Here is a 23,400-nt window from a genome sequence, read left to right on the forward strand (position 1 = left end):
TTTCTAATCAGTTCAAATAATATTTCCTTGCTAACAAATAATTGATGCATGATCGATTACTTTAAACAATAATATCTCGTAATTCAATTTCTAATCAGTTCAAATAATATTTCCTTGCTATCGAATAATTTATGTATGATCGATTACTTTAAACACTAATATCTCGTAATTCAATTTCTAATCAGTTCAAATAATATTTCCTTGCTATCAAATAATAATAATCAAAGGCTTGTATGTGTACAGATTTTTTCCATAATCGTTAAAAAAAAAAAAAAAAATTGTACACATACAACTTAATAATATTTGTTGAAACTAACCTTTGTTTGTGAGTAGATTGTCTCCTCGTCCTCTTCCCCGCTAACCTCAGGCTTCTCAAACGCCAACCTCCTCTTCCCCTGCTTCTGCTTGATCTTGTTGGATGGAGTGGTTAGCACCGCTCGCTGCGGTGCCCAGGTAGCAGGTGGAGCCAGACGTTGAAGCGGACTGTCTCCCAGCATGATCTCGCCCAGCGATGGTGGTTCCACGGTAAGTGGAGAAGGAGTGGGTGCAGTAGCGGACGACTTGGCAGCAAGGGTAGCTTTCTGTTGCCAGTAGTTGAGGATATGCCGATGGGCTGGTGGGCTATCTGGGAGGATGAAAGATGATGATGATGATGGAGAACTCATCTTGTACCATAGTGAAGTACACTCAAATCTGGCTCTGATGTAAATGACAATTTTCCTCTCATTACTTCTGTTTATATACCATGCATTTCTCTCTCTGATTTACAATAGTCACAATGTAGATGATACTTTTCAAAATACTCTCCTTGAACGGATGAATCTTCTACACGATTAAAAGTTAAATATCTTTCTTCATATTGGCGTAGAATATTATTATCGAAATTCTCCTCATCAATTGTTATATTATCTTTCCTTCTCAATGCACAGTTCAGACTGTACCTTGCATGTTCTATTGCTGGTATGTCACTTTCTTCCCATTTTCCCAAACAAATTGAACAAAATACACAGCACACAATGTCTGGCACACATGCGAATATAAATCCCTCTTTCGCCATGTTTTCCGTGAACAAATGTGGAGAAGATTTCGTCCATCTTTTATCAAAAGATAATAATCTTAATCTTTCATGCAACATTATGTGATCTTGAGATATCATTTTCACACAGCCTTCTTCTACCAATGCCAATTCACAACTGATTTAAAAACATGCAGTTGTACTCTATCACTCTAATTCTATATCATACTGATCGTTATTCTTTCGTTTTTCAGAATCTAACATCACCATCATCATCATGCCGAGGGAACAAAGAGTACATGGCGTGAATTCCAGCGCAGTCCGCCATCATATAACCATTGAGGATCCCAAACAAATCAGCATTGAGAACGTGATCGAGAGATCGAAATGGCATGTTTTCGACATAATCAGAGAGCATGCGGCACGGCATGATGGCAATGTAAAATGGTTCATTGTCTTGAATGTTTTATTGTATAAATTAGTGGTGATGGATGATGAGGTTAGTGAGACTGTCTCATCTCACATAAATCTTCATAGTTACTCCAACATAGCACTAAACGTGCTTGAGTATTATGAAGATTTTAACGATCATTTCATGTTGGCCATAAGAAAAATCCTGTCATCTTTTGACAACTTTGTTCAACATGGCAGCGGTTGGGTTTTGAAGAAAATTGACTCACTGGATGTGAACGTGATTAAATTTAATCCAATATTCACATCCAGTTTCATTCAAACACCGCAGTTTCTTAAAAACAAAAATTGTATTATAAATGTCAAAAATCTGTCTGACGAAAAATGCTTTTTATGGTCAGTCCTTGCATATTTCAATCAGAAACCAAGGAACTCACGCTTGACTGTAAAGTATTTTAGCAAATTTGCTCACACACTTAATACGCGGGGTGTAAATTTTCCGGTGACGACACGCGATATTAAGAAATTTGAAATACTGAATCCGGATATTGCAATTCACATCATCGCGTATGACAACAAAAAGTTTTTCCCCTACCGCATGAGCATTTTCCGCACTCATAAGCACCAAATTAATCTTTTAATGCTGAAAGCTGATGCAGGAAAAACGCATTTCTGTTTAATTAATACCGCGAACAGGAAAAACAGATTATCGTGCCTTTTCTCTCACCTTTCAAAACACAAGGGTCAAGTACACGTTTGTAATTTCTGTTTTCATAGATTTATATCGAACAAATCTGAAAATTGTGATGGCAAAGCAAATTTGATGAAACATGAACAGCTTTGTTCCAAGTTTGAATCACAGCGTGTTTCATATCCTAAATGTCGAGACACAATTAAATTTAAGAAACTAGGTGCCACGTTGGAGAAAAAGTATACCATTTACGCGGATTTAGAAACTAAGGTTGTTAATATCGATAATAATGATGATGATGATGATGAATCCGATTTGGATGAAATCACTCATAGCTATACAAAGAAAACAGCAAGACATATTCCCTGCAGGTATTGTTTTGTTGTTATTGATGTGAACGGGGAAATCGCTTACGGACCTGTACTCCATAGATCGAGTAGTTTAGATGAAAAAATCATGGAGAAATTTCTTCAGGAAATTACAGATCTTGGCGACATTTTGTATGAGGATATGAAACGTGAAATTCTGATGCAACATTTATCTGAAAGTCAAGAGCGCGAATTTCAAAATTCAGTAAACTGTGGGCTTTGCGCCGAACCGTTCTTAGACACCGATATTAAATGTCGTCACCATGCGCATGAAACCGGAAATTACCTATGTGTGGCACACGTTTCATGTAATTTATCGGCTCGTACTCCGGAGTACATTTCATGTTATTTTCACAATTTCTCTGGGTTTGATTCACATTTCATTCTGAAAGTGCTCGGTAAATGCAAAAAAGAAATTTCCTGTATCACAAATACGTCACAGAGATTTTTGACACTTTCAGTAGGCAAAATTAAATTTTTAGATTCCTACAAGTTTATGAACAAATCCTTGGAAGTATTGGTGCATAATTTGGTAGAAAGTACAGACATAGAAAAGAAGTTTGAACGTTTATTTTCAGTGTTTCATCACCCACCGCGCGAACACAGACAACTCTTGTTGAAAAAAGGAATATATCCTTACTCATACATGAGTTGTCCCGAAAAATTCGCAGAAACATCACTTCCTCCCATCGAATGTTTTCATAATGATTTAACTGATACACCTCTGTCTCGCGAAGAATATGAGCATGCACAAAGATTGTTCTCGACATTCAAGCTGAAATCGCTCGATGAATATCACAATTTCTATTTATGTTTGGATGTGATGCTATTAGCGGAAGTTTTTGAATCTATGAGGTCTACACTTTTTAGCTCATACAGCCTTGATGTCACTCATTTTGTTTCCCTCGCACACTTTACCTGGAATTGCATGTTGAAACATACTAAAGTTGAACTAGAGTTGATTACTCATCCTGACATGCATCTCATGTTTGAGGCGGTGATGAGGGGCGGGGTCTCATTTATCGGTAAACGTTATTGTGAGGCGAATAACAAACATCTACCTGAGACATATGACCCCTCAAAACCGAGTAATTATCTTCTTTATATCGATGCAAACAGTTTATACTCGGAAGCTATGAGCCAAAACTTACCTGTTGGAAATTTCAGATTCCTCACAGAGGAAGAAATTTCCAAGCTTGATTTCGCGAATTTGGACAGCAATTCAGAAACTGGATATGTAATAGAATGCGATCTCAAGTATCTGAAAGAGTTACATGATAAGCATGCCAGCTTCCCACTTGCGCCTCTCTACCAAACACCTCCACACGAATTGCTGTCAAACTATCAAACAAATGAGAACAGTCAAACTGGAACCAAAAAGCTCATGAACACACTTTTTGACCATGAAAAGTACATTGTCCACTACCTCAATTTAAAACTCTACCTTCAGCTCGGTTTGCAATTAATGAAAGTACATAGCGTAATTAGCTTTTCCCAATCTCTCTGGCTGAAAAGCTACATTGACTTCAATATCCGCAATAGACAGAACACGAAAAATAAATTTGAAATATCCTTCTTTAAGGCCTGTTGTAATCTTATCTTTGGAAAAACTATACAATCAGTTCGCAAGCATATCAATGTTAAAATTATCACAGATGAAAAACGGTTAGATAAGTACATTTCAAATCCGTTATGCAAATGCTGGCAAATAATTAGTCCGAACGTGATCGCGGTTTTCTCTCGTAAGTTGGAACTAAAAATGAACAAGCCTGTCTATTCCGGGTTTTCCATACTGGAGTTGAGTAAATTCCATATGTATGATTTTTTCTATTGTAAATTACAAAAAATTATACCGTGGGATTGCGTGGAACTCTGACCGATGGAACTCGGACCGATTGGAACTATGACCGATACCGATAGTTTTCTTTTAAATGTAAAAGTGGAGGACGTGTATCAGTTGATTAAAGAAAATTTGAACCTTTTCAACACTAGTAACTACCCTCCTTACCACCCCTGCTTTTCCATGGAGAGAAATAAAGTTGTAGGAAAGTTCAAGGATGAGACAGCCTCAAAACCCATCCACAAATTTATAGGGCTTCGATCTAAACTTTACTCTTATTTAGTATATAATGAGAATGAAGAACCTGTAAATAAATGTGTAGCAAAGGGTGTACAGACCGGAGTGAAATGTAGAAAACTTAATTTTAATTTATATGAGAAATCGTTGATTGAACGTTGTGAACACATTGAAAAATTCAATATGATGAGGTCCTATAATCACACCATATATCAGATTGAATGTGCAAAAATCTGCTTGAGTCCATATGACGATAAGAGATACATTGCAGAGAACGGTGTGGACACTTTGCGCCTTTTGGACATTATAGAGTGCCAACAACGCTCTGAACTGATTGCTCAGTATGTCCTGCAACGATCATCCATCACCACTAATTTTGATTTCGTGTTGTTAATATTAATATTATTAGATCTAAGATAGCGTTAGAACTTCATAGCATACCACGTGTCAACTATCCCACTCGCAAATATGAGTTGAAAAGTGAAAAAGACTTGCTTCAAGTCGATCTCATTGAGATAAGCAGTTTATCACGTTTTAATAAAGGTTATAGGTATATCTTAGCTGTTATTAATTGTTTTTCAAAATTCGCATATTGTGTACCATTAAAAGACAAGTCAAGTCAATCTGTATTTGATGCACTCGAACAATTATTTCTAAAAATAAGGGAGTTAAGTTGTTTCAATCAGATCAGGGAACAGAATTCTTTAATTCAAAAGTTAAAGCGCTATTAGATAGATACAGTATTAAACATTACCATGTTTCTAGCGATAAGAAAGCTTCCATAGTTGAGAGGTTTAATTGAACAATAAAAGCAAAAATTTATAGATATTTAACTGAACGTGGAACCAAAAACTGGATATCGCAGTTAGACAGTTTGGTTCGCGATTATAATGCAACAATGCACACTTCAATTAGAATGAAACCTAAAGATGTGAGGAAAAAAGATCGAAATTGTGTTTTAATGTCTTTGAATTCTGCATTCAATAGGCAATATAAATTGAAAAATTCAAAACCAAAATTTAAGCTAGGAGATGTTGTACGAATCTCAAAGAAAAGGGTTTTTTTCAATAAATCTTATAACATAAATTGGAGCACAGAGTATTTTGTGATTCATTCTATATTCCCTTCTCAACCTGTAACATACAGCTTGCGAGATCTAAACGGAGAAGTAATTAGTGGTAGGTTTTACGGAGAAGAAATTAAAAAAAACACAATTAAACGAATTGGAGAGACAAGTATATCTGATTGAAAAAATATTAAAGCGTGACAAAAAAGGATTGCTAACACCTAGTTATATTAGTAGAAGTCAACTATTAGATGAAAAATAATCTATTGTAATATCATATCATAATATATTCCATTCAGTGTAAATGTCACAAAGATTTGGTGTAAATATAATACGTCTTTATCAAAAATGCTTCTCAGTTTCATTTCAATCTGTAGTTTCATTTTCATAATTTGCTTTCGCTAAGGCTTAGATAAGGAGGAGCAGCAGATGCATTCTCGTAAAGAGGGTGCGGGAGAGAGAGGGAACGATATATTGAAGTGAGAAACTTCTATCAGTTTGGTAGTACATTGCTGTGAAAGGGGAGAGTGACAGAGAGCACATGTCGACTGCATTCCGATGTCATAACCCATACACGCTCAGACACCCATGTGGTGGGTGGCACACACCCTCCCCCTTGATAACTTACAAAAAATGATTAGTTCCTTATCAGATCACATGCTGTACATGTGTCTAACATGAGTAATATCCCGATAGTGAATTTCAACAATATTATAAGACAGGAAGAAATCCCAACATGGTGTAAAAATGGTAAGTTGTTACCTCATAATGCAAGGATCCTTATAATAGGCTCTTCAGGCTGTGGTAAGACCAATTTGCTATTTAATTTAATTTTTTCAAAGAATGGGTTGAGATTTAAAACTATATACTTGCATACGAAGAGTGAGTATCAAGATAAGTACTTGTTTTTGAGAAAAGTCTTTTCAAAAATGAAAGATGTTGAATTTCATATAAACAACAATTCCGAATCTATACCTCACCCGAACAAAATATCAGAATATTCTTTAGTTATATTTGACGATTTACAACTTAATCATGTACTTCAAATAAGAGAATATTTTACTATGGGCTGACATCGTAATATTGACACGGCATATTTAATTCAGAGTTATGGAGCTACACAGATACATTTCGCTAGGGACAATGCAAATATGATTATAATCTTCAAGATAGATTTATTGAGTCTCAAATTAATTCACAGAGATCATGTTGGAGGAGATATTTCTTATAAAGATTTCAGTAAACTTTGTCATAAAGTTTGGAATCGTAAACCTCATAATTTTGTAACTATTATGACCGAGTGTGAAATTAATAGCGGCAAGTACCGAGATTTGCTTGATACGTTTCTTACCGTTCAGTAGAGATTAATTCTTTGTACAGTCATGTTGTCTAAAACATGCAGCAGAAAACTGAATAGAAAGAACGTTGGTTTAATCGATAAGATTAAGAAATTGAGAAAAGTAATCAGCGACAAGCATAAAAGCTTACTTAATTTTGAAAAACGATCGGAGGAATACAATAGGAAAACGCTCTCACCGTTGATAGAGCCCATAATTGAACTGGGAAAAAACAAATCTAGTTTCCACTCTAATCATGGTGTAAAACCAAAAAAGGAAGAAGTAAAAGAGGAAGAAGAGAGTATGGAGATTGATGATGAGGAGTCGAGTTATGATAAAAGCTATGAGAGTTCAACAGGGAATCTTTTAAGCTCAACTAAATTTGAAAACAGTTTACTTGGTTCTAGTAAAAACGATGAGCTGCTGTCACAATACCTAAAAAAGTTTCATGCGGAAAAATTGAATAATTCAATTAGTTATGGAATTTCATACAATTCTAAAGATGATGTGTATTATATTGGAAATCAGCAAGTAATATTCGATAACGGTTATATAGATATTTATAATGAAAGATTTCGTTTAACACATGGTCTACTTGAGTTATTATTCAGTTCAAGACCGAATTTGAATCTTTATAATCAGAGAGATCTGGATAAGTATAAAAAAATCTTAACACTTACAGGCATACATTTAGATCGAAGAGGGTATGTTGAACGAATCAAATCAAATCAAACTGTTTATTCCTCAAAAACAAAAAGACAATACATGTTATAGCAGCAATAAAACTCAAGATATACACAGAATTATAACATGACTATGAGCCTAGTAGCCTATGTTGATATTATAATGTATATAAAATAAAATTTCTAAAAATACATGACCATGATTAACAAAAACTGTGACTGTTAAATTAATAAACATTGATAACTATTATTGCTGTTAGCACAAATAACTGTTGAATAGGAGGAAGGTCCCCGCATGGGCTGTGCCTGTGCGCGGGGACCGAGTTGCATTGGATTTTGATCAAGTACTGCACCGTCTAATAGTTTATTATTATTTTTAAGAAGAAAAATAAACATACACATATATGTTCACAGATGCATGTATAGACCTACACATACAAATGCATACCGTACATACATAGATAGATAGATAGAGAGAGAGAGAGAGAGAGAGAGAGAGAGAGAGAGAGAGAGAGAGAGAGAGAGAGAGAGAGAGAGAGAGAGAAGAGAGAGAGATAAGAAAACGAAATCTGGGAATTAAATCGCAAATGATTCAGAAGTTATTTCCCAGTAAAAAAATTAGTAAAAAGAAGGGATAGGGTTTATTGAAATTTGCAAAAAATAATTCTCATGATAGAATTTATCAATACTTTGATAATTTTGACGAATTAGTGGAAAGATTAAATTTACTCTATTCCTCAAAAGCTTCTGGCAACACTGGACATGATGTTGAGATTGCATCTATAATTGAAGAGCTAAAAGAAGCAAAACTAATTGTTTAGTGTTACGATGTCTTTGCATCGATTCGGTCAGATTGATACACCTAGTAGTGCTAATCTTACGTGCGATATTGACTCGATAACACAGAAAATAATTGAATCGATAAATCAGCAAGGAATCAGCGAAGCTGTGAAATTTTATTTAGATTCAAGAATAACCAAACTCATTTCGGAAAATACTAAGAATATCGGTGTGAGCATAATTCAAAGAGAACATATTCTGAGTTCATTACAAAATTTTAGTGCCAATATTGATAAAGCTATTGCAGAGAGAACTCTAACTTTAGAATCTGCTCTAGGAGAAGAGAAAACTTTAACAGACAGCTTTTCATCCCAGTTGGACAGTATTAACAATGATAAAGTTGATAAAGGTTATTTAGATGAGAAATTAAAAGCCATATCAGATAAAATTAAGAATTTGGAGGTGTTGGACAGAAACTACCTCAATACTAAATTAAAACAGCTTAGTACAGAAATTTTTACTAAAGTAAATGAAACACACCCATCGTCAATTGATAAGCAATATTAAGAATCTACTTTGCAGAAATTGACTAGTTCTTCATTAACAAAGGAAGAGTTTGAAAAACGATTATCTGAAATGGCGAGTGCAATAAAAGCTAATGTTATGGATGGTATTGAAAAATTCATTACAAAAGATGCTATTGCTATTCTGATTAATCAAATTGCAGAAAAGTATGCAACTAAAAATGATATAGGAGATTTTATTAAGAAAAACGAGATGGAAGTCGCTGTGAAAAGCATTCGTGATAAAATAGCTGAGGCAATTAAAAATTCGGAAGAGGGGTCTGTTATGAGACTGCAATGTTCGGCTGCATTCATAGATTATCTTAATTTATTCATCCATAAGATAGCTTACGATATTGTGAGTGGATACGCATGTGTCAGCTTTAATATGAATTGGATAGAAGCTAAGCAACATAACCTTTCCAAAAATCAGGTTGCCGAAATTATAACTACCAAAATGGGTTTAGCCCAGTATAAAGGGTTTGTATTGTCTCCGAAAACATAAAATCTTGTGAAAGGATAACACTTGGTATATGAGAGAGAGAAATTTGAAGCACAGTGAACTTTAACGGTTTTCTTGCTAACACATGCCGCTTCAAGATGATAAATCAGACTATACATTTTTTCATGTGTCTATGATTGAATGTAACGGTTTTTTCGATGCAGGAGTTATATGAACTCACTCTTATCTATAGAATTTGGGAAGGGGAAACATTCACCTCGCAGGGAGCAGCGTAGCACACGTGTCATTTCTCTGGAGAAACATTCAACAAGGGGGAGCGTAGCATGCGCGCGCGCGCGTGTGCACGCATCACTTCAGTCTAAACAGTTGAGGCGACAAATTTACATGATGTCTAACTATTTTGATTGGAGAAGTTTCAATGAGTTCTCTGTAGAAGCAAATCCACTAGCCGATTGGGGTTTTGAATTTTATCCTTATGATTGGTTTGTAGTAACGAAGGTAACATTTGCCGATAATGGTGAAATTCACCTTAAAATTATCAATATTGATAGTGAAGGTGACTTTAAACACACTATTAAGTTGCTGAAAGAATATTTAGTGGTTTTGAATGAGGATAACATCAGAAGTTTTAATTCTCATTCATGGGAATTGAATGCGAGCGGGAATCGTATATTCTTAAGACAGTTTCATGGTAACTATAGGCGTTGAGTATTAAGATAGCCCGTCCCCGAGTGAAATAGGTCTGAGAATATGTAAGTATTTTTAGATATGCTAGCTCATTCCAATTATACTTACATATTGTCGGAGAAAACACTTCAACAATAACGACTGGGATGTTTGTACAGCAAAAGAGCTCAATTTTTTACACAAGCATAAACAGTTTGATTGAACTCTTGACTGTCAGTTGGAAACCAAACATAATATGGATATTATAGAACTTAGATTATTGTAGAGATAAGGATTCACTTTAATATGACAGTATAGCAATAGATTATTAAGCAATAGATGTGGAGAGTGAGAGAGAGAGAGAGAGAGAGAGGAGATAGGGAATTTCTCAATTCACTTTAATCTGTCAGTATAGATGTAGAGAGGGAATTTTTCCCCTCAAAGGGAAATTATTTTTTCCCTCACTTTCTTCATCCCCCTCATCTCCACTGGAGCAGGGGAAGGGTAAATCTATTTTGAGAGAGAGTGAGAGAGAGATATCTCTTTCTCTCTCTTCATCCCCCTCATCTCCACTTGTGCAGGGGAAGGGAAAATCTATTTTTAGAACAGGCGATGGGAGAGGGGGAGAGGGGGGAGGGGATTTCAAGCAAAAAAGTGGCTTCAAAGTATCTAAACCCCTCTACTATCATTGTTTGTTAGGATTGAAATTTAATCTAGTTCGCAACTGTCGAGGAAAAAATTATGAAACCCTAGCTAAAAAATATGTGGATATTGATAACGTATTTGATATTCTAAAAACGATGAATTGGAATGTAGTTTATTCTATTGATGATGTTAACTTAAGTTATGAAAGGTTCCATTCTATTCTATCTGATATTGTGAATAAATGTTCAAAAACTTCAACTATCTCTAATAGAAAGCTTGCTAGAGCTAAGAACCTAAGTCCTTGGATGACGATTAGCCTATAAAGGAAAATAGAGAAAAGGAAGAAACTGTATGCATTAGTAAAGAAAAGACCATATGATTTAACTTTTCGGTCTTATTATACAAATTTTTATGATAGACTTAAAGTTGAAATTGATTACAATATAAAACGTTATTATTCTAATAGTATTCATTGTGCTGATGGCAACCCAGAAAAGCAATGAAGAATTATAAACAGCTTAACTGGTGAATGCTGAAATAATAAATTTGATAAGATTGAGTTAGAAAACGGAGAATTAGACTGTGAACCACAAAGCGTAGATGATAAAGTTAATAACTATCTCATGAATTTTGTACAGCCTGATAATATTGCACCTTCTTCTCTCGGCCTGGGTCTTCATCACCACTGTCAATCTTTCTTTATAGAGCCAACAACTATCGACGAAGTATTGATAACAATACGCAGTTTAAAAAAAAAGTCATCTGGTTTTGATAGCTTTAACGTGCTTTTGATTAAAAAGATTGCCCCTTATATTGCACCCGTCCTCACCTATATTTTTAACCTCAGTTTTAACGATGGAATTTTCCCTGACTTATTAAAGCAAAGTATTGTCACGCCAATCTATAAGAAAATCAACTCTTTGGAATTGAATAATATTGGACCTATTACTCTACTATCTGTTTTTTTTTTTCAAAAATTCTAGAAAAATTAATGATCAAGCGTTATCTCAACAAATTAAATTTTTTCTCCCAAAGCCAATATGGTTTTCAACGAGGAAAATCGACAGAAGATGCTCTTTTCAATTTTTCCAACTTAATTTATTCTAGTTTTAATAATGGCAATAAAACAACCAGGCTATTTGTAGATTTCACAAAAGCTTTTGATCTTATTAATCATGAAATTTTATTGATGTAGCTTGAAGCGGCTGGGATAAGGGGATTAGCGTTGCGGTGGTTTCGCAGCTTCCTGACTGGTAGGGAGCAGGGAGTGAGAGTGGGCAACTGCCTCAGCGAGCCTCTTCCAGTCACTGTCGGGGTACCTCAGGGATCCGTATCCTCTGCTATTTTATTCATTTCATTTATCAACGATTTGCTTACAAAAAACTTTCATGGTCACATTCAGGCTTTTGCTGACAATATTGCATTTTTATTCCAATAAAAATAAAGAGACTGTACAAGATAATATTATCTATGACTTGGAAATCCTTCAAGAGTGGTGCACAATAAATAGAATGACGTTGCAAAGACAAAATATATCAATTTCGATTTTAAGGCATTCAATTTTGCAGGCCCAATTATACAGGGTGATTCATAATTATGGTAAAATAATTTAATATGTGATAGTAGAGGTAAAAATAAGAAAAATAGTTCTTATAAACATATATCCATAAACACTTCATTAGCGAGCTATACAGAGTGAAAGATTTCGCCCGGAATTCAGTTCCTCTGGTGAAATACACCGATGCTGAATTGTTTGGGAACCAGTTTTTGAAAAACTTATGCTGGATTCATATGGAAAAATATCTGAAAAATTGAATAAAACTAGTCTGGAAGCTGTAGTGTGAGAAGTTTTTGAGAAGAAAGTTGAAATATGCAAAAAATCTAAGTAGAAAAACACAGACTTCTACGTTTGATGCCCAATAACTTTCTTTAAATATTCTGGCAAAAAAATACTAATGAATCCATTCATGATGCAATGAAAATCTCTATTATTAAAACTTACCCCAGCTATGCTGTAAGTCAAGAGTGATTTTTACCTATAGGTTTGGGTGGTAAAAAGGTAAAGGAAAGAATTAAGGAATAGAGAAATGTAAATAAATCACTTCACCTCTGATGATTTATGATGTAGCCAGGCACTGCAGAGAGTTGTTGAATCATGTATAGAATTCTGCTGCTCCATTTTACTATTAATTCACTACTACTTTCAATATAAAAAATACTCAAATTCTCACTGTACTTTAAAATCAATTATTACTCCCTACGATCGGAGACATGGAATTACAATTAATAATTTCTAATAAAAATACAAGCAAATCAACGAATGAGTCGAAATGTCCTGTCAACGGAGGCAGTTATGTGAGCCGACTAAACGGAAAACTACAAACCAAACAATTAAACAATTATGCACTAGAGTGCGCCAGTAGACGGGGAAGATTGGAAACTACTCAGTGCCAAACTCCATTATATTCAAACGGTGACAACATAACGTTTTTTTTTAATTCAAGTTACATACCTTGTGAGCCTTGAGGTTCTGCCCTCCACCGGTTGTGCATCTTAAATTTGAAACCCAATCTTCTCAGTACCAGGTTTAACAAAGCCATGGCTCATACTTGTAAATGGTAGCCTAATGATTTTCGATATCAGTCCCCCCAGACTGATAAGACCTATAACACAGGATAGAATTCAATTACACCAGGACTCAAAAACATTTCATCTATAGAGCAATAAAATGATTCAATTTTCTACCTCCTCCCATCAGAGACCTGGATATTACAAAATTTAAAAGTAAATTAAAGATATTTTTGTCAAAGAATTGTATTTATACAATCAATGAATTTTTCCAAATAAATCTTGAAGTGTATTAATAGCCTTATTAGACGATTATTACACTGAGATCAGAGAATTCTGTATTAGAATTAGTATAGTACCTAATTGTTCTATTTATCTGTTATGTGTTTGCTTTTGTTGTTACCATTTGACGTTTTAATGCATTTTGATGTTCTCACTTGCTACTATAAAACATTTATTCATTTTAGGAGGATAATTAGTTGATTACTATGATATAGATACATTTTTGACATTTTGCTTTATACACCTTGTGAAAAGTGAGAAGTTTCTCACATTATGGAAAACTTACTTAGTCTGTGCACAATTACTAACTGCTTCCAATATTTCTTTGATCATTTTTCGTGGTGTTGTTTATTGTAACTTATGAGTCACGAACTATTTGACTAAGCCACCTCTATAGTACTTGAATTTTTTAAAGCCTAATTAAGTTTAAGACTCCCATATAAGAGTTTTGTTTTAAACGTTAACTTAACATTTGTCGTGTTTCTCATATTATGTGAAAACATTTTCACTGAAGGGTGTATGTATTCTTTGGGATCCCAAATATATTTTTCCAATAGATTTTTTAGTGAATTTTTATGTAAACATCATTATTAATTTTCTATTGATTTTTTTGATCAATGGCGTTCAAAAACTTCTTTATTTTTTCTGATTGTATTGTACCTATTTAAGCATTTCAAAAGTATCACTCTTCTTAGCATTTTAGATGCAAATTAATTAATTAATGTCGTGGGAAATGGGCAGTTTTGCATTTGCCTTTCTCCCATATAGAATTCATTTAAAAATTATAATCTTGAGGCTTGAAAAATGACCTAAACAGTAGATCGTGAGTGAAAGTTAATGCAAGAAATTATCATTTTCATTGAGATTCTAACAAATTTATATGAATATGAATAATTTTAATGTGTATATTTAAAACAACTTTATGAATCAATACTTTGGACTCTAAATGTAATAAAAAATGAATTTTGTCAGAAGATTGCTGGAAATAAGAGACAAATTTTGACAGAGGGAAATTATCGTGAATGTTCTTCAACCCAACAGTGCACCAATAAAATGATTAACCTACTTGAAAGATGTGATTTTTCGTACATGACTGTTAATGAATTTTCCATGCTTCATTTTCATTCTTTTAATACATTGTACTTGAAAAGTTGTCAATTTTTTTCTATTTTCGTTTATCATTCCCCAAACCGCACTAATATAATTTTGTATTTGAATGTATTCTCCGCTTAGAATAAATTTTTCATATAACTTTGCTTCAGATTAGTCATACATTTAGATAGAAACATTTGATGCCAAAGTTTTCATTTTTGGTTCAACTTTGGCATTAATAAATGAATGAGTTACAAACTTGGGGAAAAACGTATTGAGCATCCCTTGTACTTATTGTCCAGATTCAATTGAGATTTGCAGGCATTTTTAATGTATTATAGTTCCCTGTTATGTACTTATTAGAAAGTTTATGATTATTATTTGTTGAAACTGATAATTGATTAAAATCATATAGTAGACAACAGTTGGATGTTCGATGGATCTGATCTATAATTTTCTTGACAATTATATTTCTTTTCTGTTGGAATGTTCAATCACCAGGACAACAAATATGATGGCTCTAGCCAATGGAGTTGTTGGTAGAGAAGTTTCTCATTTTCAAAAAAAATTTGCCCCCTTGATTCAGGTTTGATTTTCTCAAAAATGGGTAAAAACATCCCCTTAAAGACAATGCCATTGTTAACTTCCACATCATCTTTAGAAAATATTATATTATCAATGCAGGTAGTAGAAATTGAAGTTAATCTGGTTGGGGTGCTGAAATTAGGGAATAAGCTATATGATGAAAAAATTTCAACAAGAGTTGTGGTTTTCATACCACACATCAGCTAGAAATTACCAAAAATAACTTTTTCCTACAGTTACCTTGAAAAGTGACCATTCCTGCACTGATTACAGAATGCAAAGAATCACTTTTCCGCTCTAGTGCGCAAAGTATTACTTTGCGTACTCTTAATACTTTGTGTATTACGCGTATCCCAATCCGCTGTTGACATTCTTGGCGTGTATTTTGAATAGGAATTTGTTCTATCAATATTTTTTCTGATTTTCAAATGCATAAAAATAAAAACTTATTAAATTATACATTTTGAATATTATTAATTATTCATTATTTGAAATAATATTTTTTCATTCATAAATTGATTGATTGAAAAACTATTTAGAAATAAAGATTCACTCAAAATTATTCAAATTTTCAAATTAATTGGATTAATTTAATTCTTAATTTGAATAAATTATCCATTATTAATTTTCAATTGGATTATCAAGTTTAGAATAAATTAAATTTGTTATTAATAACAAAATTATACAGACAAACTTTTGATGGATTTCTGCCATCATTTCACCCATAATCAACCACTTCTCATATTTAATGGTAACTGTAGGAAGAATGTAATGTGAAATACATGAGCAAAGTTCCTCTGCTGCACTCAAGAAACCATTCCGCCCTCGCCTACGACTCGTGCGTAAACATTTCTTTCGGTGCAGCAAACTGTTACTTTGCGCACTAGTTGCACAAATAACTATTTGTTAATTTATTTCATTATCATTTTTGGTAAATGGAATAACTTTCTCAAAAATTTATATTTTCACAAAATGTTTGTTTTACTAGATCAACAACAGCATGAAGAATCAATCCTCTGAATCTCATGGATTTATCTTTTACCGAATTTGAAATGTTCTGTCCCAAAAATTTAAACTTTAGGCGCTCGTAAAAAGTAATGATCGGAAAAAATGTTTTCCTGAGGAAATTTTTTCATTTTGATAGCTTAATGATATATAAATCGAGAAACTTTGAAAAATATCACCAGTAGAAAGTTTATTTTTAGCCTTTGCACAGGCTCAAGGATCAAGTGATCTAGCTTGAGATTCATCTACAAGGTGAGTCATTTCAATGACAACTTCGAAAGAGTTTGAAAATATAAGGAAAATACCTTCAAAAGCTTGTACATTTTCTGTCCTCACAATTAAGGTGTTTGCTATGTGTGCCGTGATCGCTCTGACTCCCGCAACAAAAAAAAAAAATAAATAAATTTGATAAATTACTGTAGCTTTGTGCCTACAGTATATAATTAATAATACAGAATTTTATGATTATAGCAATTTCTTTATAAAACTACTGGGAATGATCAAATGGATTTTCTCCCAATTGATTTTATTTAATCTACAGATGAGATGATTAATAAAATAAAGAGATAAAAGGTGACAGTCCAGCATCACATCAAAACAAAATTATATGGAAAATCTCTGACCAAGCCTGTGTAACCGGTGGAGGTATTTTTAACCCTACACCACACCTGAAATCATTTCTGTAACCGCATATAACTTTGTCTCTATTTATTAATCTTCCAAAATATGAAATAAATAAGAATACATGTGGTTCAATAGTCATTCTTGCAGACTATACCACCGCTGGGCACCAATGTGAACGGAGGGGGTTGTTTTTTCTTCTGTTCTATAATATTTGCTAAAGTTTACTAGTAGAATAAAAAGGGGAAGTTCCGATTCAAATCAGCTGTTTTCAGCTTCAATGAAAAATACTAATAAAATTTAACTTCAGGTTTATTGAACTCTAAGTAAATAGAACGAATTAATAAAAGTCAGGTAACATGTCGAATTTTCAAACAGAACAAAGTTATTCAGTAATCGATTCAGAACAGAAGGACATACTCAATTTTTTTAATCTATACATTCTGGGAACCTGCTAACTTTAAAAATTGGGCTGCATTTAAATTTGGGCCTCGGTCATTCTATGAAATTAAATTATGAGCTTAATGAGAAAAACAACAAAAGTTCGGCACTCACCATTTTAACAATATTCAAACTTGGACTCTTCAGAAACACTCACATACGCTTTAATAAAACTCACTATACTTTAACTCACACGCACAAATAATTTCCTGATTCTACTCCTACTAACTCTATAAAATTTGGTTCCCTATTCAACTGGATCAAAATTACTGATAACTGAAACATAACAATTTGTCCCTCTGAATGGGAAATGGTCCCATTCAGAGGACCGAGGCTCGCACACCGTTACATGTTTTCCCAGTTACGTCTCAATTCCAACAGTGGCCTTTTCACTGAAAATTATTCCCCCTCCACGAGCGTTGAGCATAACTTCCAGTGGAAAAGCCAAAGCTGCAAAAAGGTCAATGCTCGTACAATTTTCAAATACAGTGGCTTTTTCGACATGAAATTGAAACTGCACTTGGAAAATGCACGAAAATTGCTTTAATTTTGATAACTGGGCAACAAGTTAGCAAATTCAAACAAAACAGAATCAAATCTCACACTAAAAACGCAGGGTTCAACATACAGTTAGAATCAAAGTTCATTTCAGTTCTAAAACCTGAAAAATAATATAAGATTCACACAAACAACTACAATAACACCCACTCAATATTCACACTATTACACCTGGTATATTCAAAATATTTTACAAAATTGTTCCACTAACATAATGTTCAACTGCTTTTTCTATAAATTGCTCATGGGTTTTCATGAATTCAAAATTCTTTATTGGTTCTTAAAAAACAAAACATATACAGACACTTTTTTGACAACATTTGTTACAGCCAAAATATCCATTATGAACTTCGATTTTTTTAACAAATGACCTTGCCGGAACATCACAGATAAAAGCTTTTATTTTTATATTGAAATGTCTGCCTTCAAAACCCATTTGCTCTCAACTCATCCTGACACTTGATAAATTTCACCAGCTTGACACACAAAACTGAATCAAAATTTGAGTAACCTTACTAGCAGTTGGTGTAGCCTGCGCAGCAGAAGCAGCGAATTCAGCCTCTTTTTCATTGATGCTGTTGGGATTCGTGCCCCCTGTGCCTCCCAACCCCTGCCGTCCACACCAGTGGTGTGGCCAAAAGCCCAGTCAGAGTTCAATTCATGCAACAATTAGCAAATCTGTTTTAAAATTGTACTTACAAAGAACTGAAGCAGACTCTAGATAAGTCTAGGCTACCCAAACTTCCTGTTGAGAGGGTTATTTCAAAATTTCTCACTTTTGAATCGTTATCCTCAGTGATACAGGTCTCTAATCATCTTTGTTCCAATTCATATAATGTACTTTCCCCACTTGATGATATCCAACTACAAGTACTGTCAAGTACAACTTCCCTTGAAATTGTGTACAGATCAATTATCTTCAAATATATATATATATTTGTGTTTGAATACTAATACTCTAATACTCTCATGGATTCTCCAGTCGATTTCCAATTTATATTAGGCCTAATGTAATGTAAAGTATGCATGTAATTTGTACTTTTCAAACACATTTTCACTTGAAACTGACATAATGTTGAAACATGTGATTTTTATAAAAAGGATACTGTACTTGAATTTTTTTTTATTTCTTGACATATTGTATTTATTATATTCTATTATAGATTTGTGAATCACTTAACTAGAATAATTGTCGTTAATGACTGTTTTAGAAAGGGTAACAATTATTGATTTTCAATTTTATTCATGATCTTGTCTTTCTTAACCTTAATGTGGCCGAGGCCGTGATTAGGAAATGGACAATATTTTTCTTGTAAAAGGCGTTTTAGTTAAGCAGCATTATATATGTTTTAATAATTAATTCAGATGGAAGGAAACCTGTGAATCTCCACTACGCTACCAGATTGTTATTCAACAATGTAGAAATATAATCTGGCAAGGCAGAGAATCAGCAAAGCTGTTCTCGTATCCATTAAAACGTGGACCTCACTATAGCATCCTTATGAATTAAGGAGAGTTTCAATAGTGAAGGAAATTGCTAGTGTTGGCAACTCGAGTGAATGATTTTTTGGTGTGAAAATCCACTGGATGGTTGATCTGATGAAAATGGATATGTACAGCTATGAGAGCCAAGGATGTCTCCATGAGATTTTTCGGAGACAAGCGAGGAAAACTCCCGATAACGTGACAGTTGCTTATGGCATATGTTATATGACCTTCAAAGAACTTGATTATTGGAGCAACTGTTTAGCAGTAAAACTTGGACAGTGTGGAGTCGGAGTGAATACGGTGGTTGGAATATTAATGGACAGATCTTGGAAGTATGCTGTCTCCGTTTTGGGCATACTGAAAGCTGGAGCAGCCTACTTGTCTCTCGAGGTATCTTACCCTCAGCATCTACTGGATTCTGTGCTAGAAGATGCAACACCAATCACAGTCTGTTCCACAACAAAATTAGTTGATCGCTTTCACAAAATGGAGAAGAGTCATGTAATTGACTTGGATGGGTTTCCATATTATCAATATATCAAATGGAATGATTATTGCAATAAGATGACACCGGCCTCAGTGCCAGTTTCACTGACAATGTAATCCAAGACCCCAAGAGATTGGCTGATTACCTTCATTGTTATAAAATAACTCAAGTACTGTTCACTCCTTCATTGCTGCAAGGTGTTTTGGAACTCTAAGACATTATTGATTTGAAAGAAAAGCTTAAATCTGTCAGGCGAATCTGGTTGCATGGAGAAGTGGTTACAACAAAACACTTGTTGCCATGGATACAACTGCTCAACCTCTACAGAATTTCCGAGTGTCTTGATGTGGCCATTTCTGATATTTCGCTATCAGTGGCAACAGGAAAGGCGGGAAAATATTGTCCCGTGGGTAAATTGCTTCCAAAGGTTCATGCTGTCATCATGGATGAACACCAAAACATCAAAGCTATTGGAGAGCCTGGAGAGATCTACATAGGCAGTCCAACACTGGACTTGAACCAACACTGGCCTGAATGCGACACACTTGATAGAGCGACTGGCGAATGTGAGTGCGTGTGTGGGGCAGAGACTGTACAGGATCGGCGACTGGGGATTCCTGCTCAGCGACCGCACCCTGCACATACATGGTCATTGCGACACCACTGAGGGGTGGACACCAGCTCTATAATGGATACCAGCTCAACTGGACACCAGCTCAATATTCTTGTACCCAACTGTACAGAGTCAGGCAAAATTTGTGCTGGGAAATGGAAGCAGTGAGATTATCAAGTTGGTTGAAGAGTTGGACTCCATTCAGATGTCTTACTCCTCAGACCTTGATTCCAAACTGAGAGCCTTCAGGGAATCATTGGAATTGAAGAAAAATAATTGAAATTTTGGAAATATTCTAATAACTGGTGGAACAGGATTTCTTGGATCACACTTGATCAGTGAACTGCTCAACAAACCTCATGTCTCATATACTGCATTGTTTGGAAGAGTCCAACATGCCCAGCAATGGAAGCTCAGAAACGTTTTGGATTGCCTGAAGTCGATGAAACTCTTATGAAGAGAATTATTGCTATTGATGGTGACATATCTCTGCTGAATCTGGGCCTCTCAGATGATGCCTACAATCTCCTTGCACCAGAAATTGACTTTATAATTCATGCGTCAGCTGAAGTCAATCTGATATTTCTTTTTCACTCGCTCTACAAAGATAATGTGAAGGCCACCAAAAATATCATTCAGTTTGCTCTACACAACAAAGTCAAGCCTATACACTACATAAGTTCAAAAGCAGTATTTGCCGATGGTATGTTGGGTTGCGGTGAGGACAGTGACATGTTTGCACATGTGGATCGTCTTCAAAGTGGTTACGGCCAAACTAAATGGCTGGCCGAGCAACTTGTGTTGCTCGCTGCTAAATCTGGATTGCCATGTGTTGTTTACAGATTTGGCAATCTATCAGGCAGTACTAAGAGAGCCAGTTGTAATCCGTCAGATTTCACTCTGTACATGATCCAGGGTGTCATCAGAACTGGGGCAGTGCCTGACATCAAATGGAAGATTGAAATGACACCAATTGATTTTGTGCAAGAAATGTTTGTGGAGATGTATTTGGATCTGAATAACATAATGGGGGAAATCTTCCATTTTGTAGATGATGACCAGCTTCCATGTGAGGAATTGTGGAAACTAATGGAGAGAAGAGGCTACAATTTGAAATCACTGCCTTACAACGACTGGGCCAAACAAGTGCATGCCAACAAAGACTTGAAACCTCTGTCACATCTACTTCAATCCCTGGCCAAGAATGAAAATTACTTCACCAATCTGGCTGAATTGAAAAGAGAGAGACTGAATTGTTTCATTGAAAAGAGAAAGGTGACATACCCGGTAGCCGATGCTGAGCTCTATAGCAAATACCTTGACCATCTCCACCAATTGGGATGCATTCCTGTGGCCGCTAATAGTCCCAATAAGTCAGAAGCAAGTGCAGAGATTGACACAGATCTGAGCGGTAAGATAGTTTTGGTGAGTGAAGCTTCCTCAGATATTGGAGCCGCCATTGCTGAGAAGCTGGCTCTGTGCAATGCCAAGGTCACAATGTTTGATACAAATTTGGAGAAGTTGGACAATTTGAAAGAAAAATTCGAGCAGGCTGGAGCTACCCAAGTGCTCGCTAAGAAGGTTGATGTTACTAGCACAATTGAGGTGAAATATGCAGTCAAAATGTTTGAAAGGTGCTGGGGTCCAGTTGAAATTCTAGTGGACAATGGGAACTGCATGTATTATCAGGTGATGAAGAACTGCGACGTTGTCAAGTGGTGCAAGATGGAAGATGTGAATGGCAAGGGATCGCTCAATTGTCTGGCAGCTGTTGTTGGAGGCATGGCTGAGAGGAAAAGTGGCCGCATTGTCAATATCACATCAGATGCTGTCAAAGTTTTGATGGAAAATTTGATTTTTCTAGTAGTGTGGAGACTCTGAACCCATCAGATGTGGCTAATGCAGTGGTATCTGCCCTCAAGCAGCCATTTTCATTATGCCATTTTATTGAAGTAATCAACAGGTACTCAATAAAGTACTCAATATTTCACTTCTATTGGCACATTATTCATAACAATACTATACTAGTGATTTCCACCAAGGATCTATTATCATAATATTAGTCTTATATCCAAAGTGAAGTAGGTACTCCTTTTTGTAGGAACCAATAATCTTGTCATCGAATAATAGCATTAGATTTTTTCATAGTTTTTCTATTTTTCTATTGGAATGATTAATTTTCTGATTGTTACATGGGTAGGCCTTTAAATATTTTCAATTATATTGTTTGTTTTGATTGATGTGAATCACAAATTGTGTGTAGACTTGAGTATTGTAGAAGTAGAGGTAAAATTTGTTGAAATATGTTACCTGCTCAATATTCCATAGTAAATTAATTCTTGATGCAGTTATCATGATGTTGCAAGGGATTATTACAATATAACATACTTAAAATCGTAATATCATATCTTATTTTCTAAATAAAAATATCAAAATTAGTATTGTAGTTGAAATAAACTCAACAAAACTGTTGTAGTAACTTATACTGATACAATTCGAAACTTTTCTTGATTTCACTTTTTTTATCAGTTATTTATTGTTACAATATTATTAATGCATATTTTATTATTTGCTATAGTATTTCCAATGACTTCTTATTCTAATTTGGTTGTCTTAGTTTATTACAAATTATTGATTACAATTTTGTAGAAGTAGTGGTAGAATCTGTTGGAGTTTCAGACATGTTTGATTTTTCATGACATAATTTTCTAACATAGAGTATAGTAAATCACTCACTAATATTTCTATTAGTCTGTTGACATATTCCTTTATGATTGAACTCTATAATCCTCTAACCATTCTCGATTAATAAAGTTAAGTAAATTTTTTTTAAATTGTGCACAAATCAATTGTATTGGAAAATATTCTCGATTAAATACTAATACTTGATCAGAA

The 23,400-nt window shown here is 34.5% G+C and overlaps 2 protein-coding genes across 16 annotated transcripts in view; one reads left to right on the forward strand and one right to left on the reverse strand.

The window, feature by feature from the left end:
- Positions 1 to 23,400, reverse strand: part of LOC120354818 — a 76,490-nt gene that overhangs the window by 40,612 nt on the left and 12,478 nt on the right. For 9 of the 15 annotated variants that reach the window (XR_005573216.1, XR_005573213.1, XR_005573217.1 and 6 more), the window contains exon 2: positions 13,278 to 13,428. Coding sequence is in view for 4 of the 15 variants with exons in the window: in XM_039442652.1 (XP_039298586.1) it covers positions 318 to 625; positions 13,278 to 13,365 (396 nt within the window). In the remaining 11 variants the exon portion in view is untranslated. Of the gene's footprint in view, positions 1 to 317; positions 626 to 13,277; positions 13,429 to 18,433; positions 19,462 to 23,400 lie in introns of those variants that run through there. The other 6 variants (XM_039442651.1, XM_039442654.1, XM_039442653.1 and 3 more) reach the window with 4 other exon arrangements.
- On the forward strand, positions 20,894 to 23,295 carry LOC111061929 (polyketide synthase HetM-like). The gene has a single exon (XM_039442648.1). It carries the CDS (start codon positions 20,911 to 20,913, stop codon positions 22,384 to 22,386), a length of 1,476 nt encoding a protein of 491 aa, XP_039298582.1. The 5' UTR covers positions 20,894 to 20,910; the 3' UTR covers positions 22,387 to 23,295.

Source organism: Nilaparvata lugens, chromosome X, assembly GCF_014356525.2.
Source record: "Nilaparvata lugens isolate BPH chromosome X, ASM1435652v1, whole genome shotgun sequence".
Classification (NCBI taxonomy): domain Eukaryota; kingdom Metazoa; phylum Arthropoda; class Insecta; order Hemiptera; family Delphacidae; genus Nilaparvata; species Nilaparvata lugens.

Bases quoted from the DNA above. Each gene is read 5' to 3' on its own strand.
- LOC111061929 (XM_039442648.1), top strand. From the start codon at position 20,911: ATGGAAGCTCAGAAACGTTTTGGATTGCCTGAAGTCGATGAAACTCTT.